This window comes from Dendrobates tinctorius, unplaced genomic scaffold, assembly GCF_039654945.1.
Source record: "Dendrobates tinctorius isolate UK_male_01 unplaced genomic scaffold, ASM3965494v1 ptg000044l, whole genome shotgun sequence".
Lineage (NCBI taxonomy): Eukaryota > Metazoa > Chordata > Amphibia > Anura > Dendrobatidae > Dendrobates > Dendrobates tinctorius.
In genome coordinates, this window is record NW_027361712.1 from 22,910,782 (window position 1) to 22,922,586 (window position 11,805).

The 11,805-nt window shown below is 48.3% G+C and overlaps 1 protein-coding gene across 6 annotated transcripts in view; it reads right to left on the reverse strand.

The window, feature by feature from the left end:
- ACIN1 (apoptotic chromatin condensation inducer 1) overlaps positions 1-11,730 on the reverse strand; it is a 160,492-nt gene extending 148,762 nt beyond the window's left edge. For all 6 annotated transcript variants that reach the window (XR_012232189.1, XR_012232190.1, XR_012232188.1 and 3 more), the window contains exon 1: positions 11,593-11,730. Coding sequence is in view for 3 of the 6 variants with exons in the window: in XM_073575454.1 (XP_073431555.1) it covers positions 11,593-11,730 (138 nt within the window). In the remaining 3 variants the exon portion in view is untranslated. The remainder of the gene's footprint in view (positions 1-11,592) is intronic.
- Positions 11,731-11,805: the final 75 nt, after the last annotated feature.

The following is an 11,805-nucleotide window of genomic DNA, read 5'->3' on the forward strand; positions in this document are numbered from 1 at the left end:
CACTGCAGGTCTGCTCTTGCTGACTTGTTACCATCCTTCCAGTCTATTGCCATCTAGTGGAGGCTGCAGTTACCTGCATAGCTGCAACGTGACATTATAACTGACCATTGACAGTTTTTTTCTCTACTCCTCTCTTCATTGATCGGCTTTGCATGCTGGAGGATCAGATGTTTAGCCTGACTCAAATGATGCGGGATTTGTCTGTTGAACATAGGGCCCTGGTCACTTCTCATAATCAGCTTCAAAAGGAGCTCTCCGAGACGGTTAGGTCTGTTGAGGGTTCTATATCCCAATCTGCCTGTAGAAACTCAGACCCCATAGATGTCTCGTTCCACTCTCCTGAACCCACGGTCAGGCTCTCAGATACTTTTTCCAAAGAGAAGGAGAAGTTCCGTACATTCAGGGAGAGTTGTAAGTTGCTTTTCTCCCCAAGACCCCGATCCTCTGGGGGGGTGAGAGAACGGGTGGGGAGAATTATTTCTTTACTGCGGGAGTCCCCAGACTTGTTCTTTTTCGCTACCTGCTACTGCCCCTGAATGCGTATCTGTGGATAGGTTGAGGACTGATTTTTGACGAGCTCAGGTGGTGGACCACCGAAGTGACCTGGAATGACTCTGCACTTAGAAGTCAGTTCAGGAGAGGACTGAAGGAACATCTTAAGGACGCTTTGGCTCTCCATCTATCACCCAACCCAGCTCCTTGGAGGAGGCTATGACTCAGGCCATTTGTATGGATCGGAGGTTGAGGGAGAGGTGTAATGCGGTAAGAGACTCCTTTACGTCCGGATAATTTCGATGTGGCGCCCTCTATTGAACCTATGTCGGTAGGGGCCACCAACCTGAAGGAGGAAAGGAGGCAACGGCGAGATTGTGTTTTTACTGTGGAAATCCTGGACATTGGAAAAAGGACTGCCCCTCTTGCCAACCGACTAACAAGTTCCCGGGAAACGCCTAAGTCGGGGTGATTGCTGAGGAGATCACCCAGACTCTCAGGTACCTTTTTCCTCATGTCAAAAAATGTTTGAGGTGGAACTTTGTTATGGGGATTGTTTCACACCCACTTCAGCTTTCATGGACTGTGGGTCATCCATGAACTTCAAAAACTCACGCTTGGTGTGTAAGTGTCAGATAGGGACAGTTAGGATTGAAACACCAATTCATATCATTTCTACTGATAAAACTCCGCTGGTTAAGAACATTGTTAAATTTGTCTCGGAGGAGTTCCTCCTCAAGGTGCGTTCCTTGCATCAGGAACGCATCTCATGTTATGTTCTGTACAATCTTCCAGCGGAACTGGTGTTGGGATTCCCCCTGGTTACAGTTGCATAATCCTGTTATTGACTATGAATCTCAGGATATTGTAAAATAGGGGCCTAATTGTTCTAAAGGTTATCTTTCTGCTGTACTGGTCTCGTCCGTTAATCTGGAGGGTATTCCGGAGTACCTGATGGATTTTAAGGGCGTGTTTTCCGAAAAAGAGGCTGAAGTTTTAGCACCACATCGCTCCTAGGATTGCACTATCAATCTCGTTCCAGGTGCTAAATTGCCCAAGGCCCGTCTGTAAATCTTTCTGTCCAGAATGCTCTACTATGAAAGTATGTCTCTGAAAGTTTACGTAAAGGACACATCCATGCCTCTGTCTCTCTTGTGGCTGCTGGATTTTTTTTGTTAAGAAAAAAAGATGGTGGTTTACGCCCTTGCCTCGATTTTCGGGAACTAAATAAGATTACGGTGAGAAATACTTACCCTCTCCCGCTTATCCCTGATCTTTAAAACCAATCCGTTCAACTTCATACTCAGTCTGACCATCCGCCGAGACAGGAGGCAGAGGGGGTGGAGATCCAGCAGAGGAAGGTACACATGGCTTAAGAAAGGACTGATGGAATACATTGGGGATCCGAAGCAACGGAGCTAAGAGTAAACGTAAGGCAACTGAATTAACAACCTCAATGGTCTCGTACGGACCAATAAACTTAGGACCCAGCTTAACGGAAGGAACCGTCGATTCTCAGAGGGTTCACAGTTTGCTTCAGTACATGGTCCATTGGAGGGGTTAAGGTCTTGAGGAGCAATCTGGTTCCGATGCGATCCCTCCATGCTGATCGTCTGGTTCGGCTGTTTCATGCACGTTATTCGGGAAAACCTGTCATGATCCAGTCCAGGTACTGAGTCCTGTCTACCCCTTTCCCAGACTGATCATGTCAAGGGTTAACTTTGCCTCTCCTCGTTTTGGGCTCAGGTCTGCTATTTCTTCCTCTTCCTGCTGCATCCTGCAGGCCATGCCAGTTATATTTTCTGCCTACAGCGTGAGTATCTGACTCTGGTAAGTACCCTGATTTGTCCTGCCGCGCTTTCTGACCTTGCACGTGTCTATTCCTCTCTATCTGCCCGTCCCATCTTAATGTTTCCTGATTGCTTTTGGATTTCCCGGTGTTTGACTCGGCTTTGACGTTGCCTCTGGTCCCTGGTACTTCTGCCTTTTGTTTGGTTTTGACCCTTTGGCTCTCCACTGACTCTGTGCTTGTTTTTTCCTTTTGTTCTACGTGACGGTCTAGGTTTTGACTCAGCTTGACTATTCTGCTGCCACCTGGTGGTAGCTTCGCTGCAGCACTGCAGGTCTGCTCTTGCTGACTTGTTACCATCCTTCCAGTCTACTGCCATCTAGTGGAGGCTGCAGTTACCTGCAGCGTGACAGCAGTGACATCAAACCCATGGCTTAGTAATGGAGAGGAGTCTATAACACGCCTATTCATTATTAATCCTAGTTACATTGCAAATAAACACACAGCCAGAATAAAAGTCTTTTATTTGAGGAAGAAAAAAAAAAAACCACACCTTTACCTTTTTATTTAAAAATGAACAGTTATATTCACCTAACACCCATTACATTGAAGCCACAGTCTCCTGTAAAAAAAACAAAAATAGAAAAACAAAAAACATATTCCTCACCTGTCAGTCATTCTGGCCCGCGCCGTGATCCAGGTCAGGGGATAAACAGTTTTCAACCTGGACAGCGCTACGGAGCAACCAACCAGGCTGAGAACCACTGAAGAATGAGTTGCTGTGAGTGCAGATTCAGTGTCGTCATTGATGTTACCGCAGCTCACTGAGGCTGCGTTGCCAGGCTGACCCCTGAACTATGGTGACCTCGGTGAGATCACCGCTATCTCCATGAGAGTCTCACGGTGCAGCGGTGAGTTCACCGGGAGAAATCAGTGTGAGACTCTTTCACGGTGGTCTCACAGAGGTCACCGCAGTTCAGGGGTCTGGCTGGGTACACAGCCTCATGTGACCTGTGAATATGATCGACACTGGTGGCTGGCTAATGTAGTCTCCGAAGATTATGCTAATGAAGAAGTACAACTGACTTTTTTTTTTTGCATCCTTCTGGTCCATCTTCATCCTTTGTGTATCCAAGAATACCACACATATTAAAAGAAAAATCAGATATTAACTCTGGTGTACCCAAACTCCATTACAAGCCATACATACTCTGACACAAAAGAAAATGACCATTGTTATTAAGAGATTGTGGACAAGATTAAAATCTCACTCAGTAGAAGGGACAAATTGATGATAAAAAGCTCAGTTTAAAGACTTACTATTAATTGTTCAGACTAGTTCATTCTGTTTTATTTTAAAGCTTGATGATTTAACCACTATACTCTGTTTAAAAACTTGAAAAAGGACATGTCTAGTGATGTAATAAAAAAATTGATACATACATTTTTAATATTGCTTTTTACTTTAGTATTAAACATATGATTAGGATGAGAATGTATTTAGAAAAATCACACTTAACAATATGATCCCAAAGAGAGCCCAACTTGAACCCTTGTACAAATGTAACCAAGAACTCAAGCGACACCTATGCCTTTTTGAGCATTTATTTTTCAAAACTGAATCAAAATTTTGAATTGGACTTTTCAAAAACAAAATATCAATCTTTTGACATATCAAATTAAAGCCTGTACCTTCCTCCGGAAGACCTTTATTGTCATCAGAGGCATTCTGCAGGATTTTTATCTAAGGCAGGCCCAAATACCTTCCCACCTGAGAAGGGTATGGCACACAACCTATTCTTAAACTGATAGTCCCCTGACCAGGTCTTCATCCAAATGGCTCGACGAGCCGCATTGGATAAAGAATTATTCCTGGCCGCGAACCGTATGGATTCGGCAGAGGCGTCCGCTAAGAATCCGGTTGCGATTTTCAACAAGGGAAGGCCTTCTAAGATATCGGTTCTAGGGGTCTTATCCTTGAGTTGTTGTTCTAGGTGGTCGATCCATAGGTGCATGGATCTGGCGACCGATGTGGCAGCTATATTTGTCATCATAACCGCCGCTGAGGCCTCCCAAGCCCTTTTCAGGAGCACATCGGGCTTTTTGTCCATGGGCTCCTTGAGGCTGGAGCAATCTTCGAAGGGAATCAAAGTCTTTTTCAACACCCTGGCCACTGGGGTGTCGATTTTAGGCACCTCATCCCAGGTGATGTCTTCCTTGCGAAACGGCAGCCTAAGTTTAAAGTCTCGGGGTATGACTAGTCGTTTCTCGGCGTCCTCCCATTCCTCCAGAATCATCGAACCGATATGGTCATTAACTGGAAAGACCTAACGGATCCTTGCTCTCAGGCCTCCGAACATTTCGTCCAGGATGGATCTAGTCTTTGGGGCCTCCTCGATCTGCATGGTGTTTCTCACGGCACCGAGAAGCTCGTTCGTGTTGTCCGAGGAGAAGAGGTATCTTTTCCCCGTATCCAGGGGCTCCGAGGTTATCTCGCCTTCCTCTTCCGAGTCTGTGCCAAGGATCTCCTCGTCCGACGACTGATGCCGAGTGGGCAGCAGTCCAGAGACAGATGCCTGGACCTCCTCTCTGACCATTGTGCGCATCTCTGCAGAGAGGCCTGTTCGCCTCTGATGTGCTTCAGGGTGCACTCTTCACATAGGGGTTTTTTCCCCATGACCCCGGAAGTTTAATGGAGCATTTGGGTCTCCTGGAGGTCGATGCTGTGGTTGCTGGTGCTGTCTTTTCCTGCAAGCACAGGAGTTTTATCAAGCTCCTGCCTCCTGGCCAATACAACCCCCCCCCCGGGTCCTACTCACGGACGCTGGCTGCGCAGCGTTCTCCATGGTGGGGGTGAGAACCGTGTCTTCTGTACGGTCGCCCCCCTCCCTGGTTTTATCCTACCTTGATTCTGCCGCTGAGCCGCCTGTCTGCCGCGCCTGTCATGGCGCCGCCGGAAGCTGTCATCGGGCGCCCGGAAGTGACGCGGCCGCCGGCGTCTCCTGCATCTCTGGCTGATGCGGCGGGAGCCGAGAGGCCCGCTGAGGGGAAGCGGCTCCGAGTCCCGGAGCAGCGCTTCACTGGACACCTGGCGGAGAACCCCCCCTTAGGGGGGTGCCGCTGCGGGCCATCCGGCTGGAAGATCTGGAGTTTGGACCCCGCTCCTCCCGGTAAGCTTTCCTGGATGCCGCGCTTCTGCGGCGCTCTCGTGCCTGTCCTTACAGGGACAGGAAAAACACTGGAGTGTGGAGAGGGGAGGGGACCTTTAACCTCTCATGCATTTCCTGTCCCTGTAAGGATGAAAGGACAACCCATAGTGCTGTCAGGATAGGATGTCCTGGAAAAAGCAGTTAGATCGTGTAGTAAGGCAAGGATAGGAAATTTTTAATTCAAGAACATTAGCAAATAGTTTAGATTATGGCATTGAATAGATATTTAGGTTAAAAATTATGGTAATTTGGATTTCAGACCAACCCTTTAAGGGTGACTTTCCACTCCGCAAATTTTGCTGCAGAAATTCCTGCGACTGAAAAAAAAAAAAAAAAAAAAAATCGTTTCCATTCACCTGAAAAGGGTTGCTTTAGATGAATTAGGCCGGTTTCATATGTCCTAACATTTCTTGTACTGGAAAAAAACGTACCCAAGATAATAAGCGTCTATGTGTGTAATACTTGTGGCATATGTGAGGCATCCGTGTGCCGCATCAATGCCATAAGTACCGGCGCCTGGGAAAAAGCGGTACAGTTAGTGCTGTTCCCAGGCGCCGGGTGCTGAAAGGGAATCTGTCACCTATTTTTTGGACTATAAGTTGCCGGAACCGCCATCAGGGACTTATCTACAGCATTCTGCAATGCTGTAGATAAGCCCCCGATGTAACCTGAAAGAGAAGAAAAACGAGTTATATTGTACTCGTCCAAGGGGCAGTTCTGGTACGGAGGGTGTCGCGGTCCGGCGCATCCCATCTTGTAGCGGTGACATCCCCTTCTTTGCTTCCCATCGCGGCTCCGGCACAGGTGCACAGCTCTGCCCTGTTGAGGGTAGAGTACTGCAGTGCGCAGGCGCCAGACCAGATCAGAGAGGTCCGGCGCCTGCGCACTGCAGTACTTTACTCTGCCCTCAACAGGACAGGTAGAGTACGCCTGCGCCGAGCCGCGACAGTTCAGCCCGGCTGGGAACGCAGCCTTCGTGACCTGCGGTAACCTAGATCAGATCACCGCTGCTCATTGATGCCGCACTCACAGCAGCTCATTCATCAGTGGTTCTCAGTCTGGACGGTCACATCTTGGGACCCTCCAGGTTGAAAACTATTTGACCCCAGACATGGATTACGGTGTGGCACAGAACGTCAGAGAGGTTGTTTTTTTATTTTTATTTTATTTCAGGAGACATTGGCTTCAATGAAATGGGCATTAGGTGATTATAACAGTGTTTGTGATTTTTCAATAAAAATGGAAAAGTGTGTTTTGTTTTTATTTCAAATAAAATACATTATTCTGGCTTTGCCTTTATTTATAATGCAACTATAGGATTATAGTAATGGAGAGTTGTCTTATAGACACTTCTCCATTGCTAATCCATTCACTTGACGTCCACACCAAATATTACACCACTTGCCACCGCCACAGGGCAAGTGGGAAGATCTGGGCAAAGCACCAGAATTGGCACACCTAATAGATGTGCGTTTTCTGGGAGGCTGCTGGCTGGTATTTTTAGGCTGGGGGTTGTTTGCTTTAACTTGGATGGTTGTCAAAACTGGGGGGGGGGGGGGGGGAGGGGTCCCATGCCGTATTTTTTTAAAATTATTTAAAGAAACAGCATGGGGACCCCTATATTCTTGAGAACCAGCCTTGCTGAAGCTGACGACAGCTGTGGGTTGCAGCCCGCAGCTGTCAGTTTTGCCTGGCTGCTTATCAAAAATACAGGGGAACAAATGACATTTTATTCATAGTGCAGGCTGATGAATACTCCCATCAGTCACCGCCTGCTGTCACTGTTATTAGTGGAAGGTGTAGGCTAATGGAAGTAATCCCATCAGCCACCACCTGCTCTCACTGTTATCAGTTGAACAGCAACATTCTCCCCTGCTCGTGCCGATTGCCGGCAGAGCAGGGGAGAATGATAAGACCGGTCTTCAGTACTCAGCGTCGCAGAACAGCGCTAACTGTACTGCTGCTTCCCAGGCTCCAGTACGTATCACACGGATGTCATCCATGGGTCATCAGTGTGCACGTGGAAGGGACGTTTTGAGGACCATGCTGCAGTTAAACGGCCGTGTCAGCGTATTTGGCCCACGAGTTCCCCAAGGCTCTGTCTTGGGGCCCCTACTTTTTTCCATCTATACTCTTGGCCTTGGACAACTCAAAGTCCCATTGCTTCCAGTACCACCTGTATACAGACGACACTCAGATCTACCTCTCTGGCCCAGATGTCACCTCTATGCTGTCCAGAATCCCGGAGTGTCTATCAGCCATATCCTCCTTTTTCACCTCTCGCTTCCTAAAACTCAATGTAGACAAAACTGAACTCATTATCTTTCCTCCATCTCACGTATCTTCCTTACCCGATCTATTATGGTAAACGGCATCACGCTCTCTCCCGCACCGCACCTGAAATCCGAGTAATCTCAGAGTAACTCTCGACTTTGCCCTGTCCTTCAAACCACACGTCCAAACTCTTGTCACCTCCAACTCAAAAATATTTCCAGAATCCGTCCCTTCCTCAGCCCTCAATCTACTAAAACTCTTGTACATGCCCTCATTATCTCCCGCCTTGACTACTGCAACACTCTCCTCTGTGGCCTCCCTGCTAACTCTCTTACACCACTCCAGTCTGTCTTCAACTCTGCTGCCCGACAAATCCACCTCTCTCCTCACTACTCCCCTGTCTCTCCCCTCGGCAAATGCCTCCACTGGCTCCCAATTCACCAATGCATCCAGTTCAAACTACTAACACTGACCTATAAAGCCATCCACAACCTATCCCCTCCCTATATCTCTGAACTAATCTCCCAATATCTTTCCTCACGTAATATTCGATCCTCCCAAGACCTCCTACTCTCCTCCACACTTATTCGTTACTCACACAACCGTCTCCAAGATCTCTCCCGAATAGCCCCTATCCTCTCGAATTCCATGCCTCAACACGTCCGATTATCCACCACCCTTGGATCCTTCAAGCGGAACCTAAAAACCTTTCTTTACAGGAAAGCTTACAGCCTGCAATAACCATTCTGCCTCCTCACAACCACCAGTGCTGCTGCACCCCCGACCTTCTGTCTCTTCCCCACTATCCCATAGAATATAAGTCCGCAAGGATAGGGTCCTCTCCCCTCTGTACCGGTCTGTCATTGTTAATTTGTTTACTGTTAACGATATCTATAACTTTGTATGTAACCCCCCCTTCTCACGTACAGCACCATGGAATTAATGGCGCTATATAAATAAATAATAATGTGAGAAACTGTCACCACACGTACCGGACGCACTGATGTCTGAAAAAGCCCCAAGACAGTTGTAGTACTTTCCAAAACTAAATCTGCAGCAAACATGCAACATGTGAACACACAATGAAACAAAAGATATCTTTAGAAAAGTATGTGTATACCTGAGATTTTTTTTTTTAGCAAAAGTTGGGTCCAAACTTCTGCAGTCCTGGCTGTCAAAACTGCAAGATCTTGCGCCGTTTCAATAAAGGAGGGCTGTGGCATAAAAGTGATGATGCTATGAGGATAGTAGCTGACAACCTGGAAGTCGGGCCCTAATTTCTGCAAGAAAGTCGTGTTCTTTAAGGTACTGTCACACTTAGCGATGCACCAGCGATCCCGACAATGATATGACCCGGTAAGGATGGCTGGTGCGTCGCTAAGTGGTCGCTAGTGAGCTGCCAAATAGGCAGACCTCACCAGTCACTACTTACCTGTCAGACGAGGCGATGAAGACGTCCTCCCACCCGCGTCCACGCATCACTCGTCGCCACAGCAGGAAGCTGACAACGAGAAACAGCCCAGGCCGTTCTCGCGCGATCAGCGATAACCAGAGGGGGAGCCGGTCGGAGGTATCACACACAGCGATATCGCTAGCAATATCACTGCTGCGTCACAAAACCAGTGATGTTATAGCGATATTGCTAGCGATATCGCTTAGTGTGACGGGCCCTTTAGTGGCAGAGAGTCTGTGCACACATTAAGCTGTGCAGAAATTTCCTGCAGCTCTTGGCAGGAAAAACGCAACCACAAAAACATGCATTTTATACATGCGTTTTTGGTGCAGATTTTTCCCCACTCGTTAGTAAGGGTGAAATCTTCAGCAAAAATGCTTAAGAATTGACACGCTGCAGATTTAAGTCTGCAAATCGCAAATAAGAACCGTGTGCATGAGACTTCAGGATTCTCATTCAGTTTACTGGCGTCAGGAAACCCTTTAGGTTTTGTGACAAGTGTGCACACAGCTATACGGTTAAATCCACCGACTGTCATGTACGTGATAAAACCCACTGTGGTGTACGAGATAAAAACTGGCCATTTTTCGTCACTGTGCATTGTGGCATCTGCTTCCAGTTTCTCAGTAAGGCCGGGGTCACACTAACCGACGCAAAATACGGTCAGCATTTTACATGCGTAATACGGATGAATGGCCCCTAAACAGAGCTCCGTATGTCATCCGTAATCAAGGTGTGGTCGCGTATTTTACGCATGTAAGACGTATGGCGAGATTTTCTCGCAGGCTTGCAAAATGTACATATAATGGAGCCCTATGACAGGGTTTCTAACAGAAACCAAAGAATAGATATAGACACATAGAATGCATATATATATCTATTCTTTCTTTCTTAAACCTGTCAGTGTGAGTTTACTGTATAGCGCACTGAATTGCCGGCTTTGCTAAAAGACACCTGGTGCGTATTTCTCGCAAGTCACGTGTGGTCCGTGTGTAATCTGTATTTTTTGCGCACCCATAGACTTGCATTGGCGTATTACGGCCGTAGTACGCTGACAATCGCAGCATGCTGCGATTGGCACGGACCGTAGAATACGGATGAGAAATATACGGCTGGTGCGAGGGACCCCATAGAGAATCATTGGTCCGTGTGTAATGCGTGCTTTTAGCGCCTCTCACTCGGCCGTATTCCTCGCCAGTGTGACCCCGGCCCAAGAGTAAAAGCGTCAAGCCCTGGGATGCAACTGAATGTCGCTGCGTGGATTTTGCTGGTTTTCCACAGACATTTACACACATAATAAAATCCCAACAGCCATGTTTACAGTCCATGGACTACTATAGATACATGCTCTGTCCATGAACAACATGGATGCCACAATTAGACCTTATTTTGCCACAAGTTTCAAGTGCTTTTCTTTGCCTTCTTACATTTGAAGGAACGTGTTCATGCACTTTGGCCGCCACTTTCCCCATTTTTCTAGCATAATACAAACTTGAATACATCTAGAAAAAATGAAGCGATTCCACCCCCCCCCCCCCCCCCCCCAAAAAAACAAAACCGTGTCATGAGTAAAACCATACTTCCACACTCATTTTCTGCACAGAAGTTAATGGGAGGATAGCAGGCCGCCAGGAGCAATGGTCGCTGGGACGGCGTTGCATGGTGCATATATGAGGTGATGAATGGTGACGGCGTCCCTCAGTGGCCGCCTCGGTCCAGGTAGGACACATACGGCCAGCGTCTACGCACGCTGAGGTAAATAGCCGGGGTTCTGCTGCCAACAGGTCTATGGGGCCACAGTGACGGACACTGGAGCCATTTGAGGAGGGAACATGTGATAACAGCCATTTCTCAGCCTTCCCTACCACCGTGCAAGGGACAACGAGGAAAGAAACGCTGTGGTCACCATCAGCATGCTGCCATATGTCACATGAGGGCAGTAACAGGTCCTCCCATTGTCGCCAGCAGGGCCAGTGAGCAGCTAGCAGGAGCACGGCCATATTTAGACCTCGGCGCCGGCCGTCGCTCAGGTCACATTCACAGTTTATGGATTTGTTTTTAGATCCCATAATTGCGCAGAAACGCGCACAGGGGGCGGGGCAAGGCCAGGGTCGCGCGCCCGTACAAGACGCCAAGCGGGAAAGGGCGGGAAGGTTGCCTCTTCGGCACTACCGCGCATGCGTTACGCTCTGCCATAAACCAATGTACGTCTGCGCCGCTCATAACGCACACTTAGCGCAGGCGCGTTACGCTGTACGATAGGAAGAGGAGGGGGGAGTCGGGAACGCGCAGGAAGATTGTTGTGGGGAGTGCGCGTTTCCGCGGGATGTGCCGTTATACCGCTGTAGCGAGCAGGAACTCGTACACAGACTCACCCCCTTTAGTCGCTTCATCAGGGCGCTCTTTTGACCGCTTTTAGCTAATCCCCGCTCCTCAAGCGCCGCCCGTAAGTCGGTGACCCGAAGGCTGTCCAGCGGCCTCCCGTCCAGCGTCACATCCTCTAGTTCTGCCATTTTCTGCGTCTTGCTGCAGCCCCAAGCCAGTAACAAACCGAAGCACCGGCTGCGGGGCGCTATACGACCGACTTC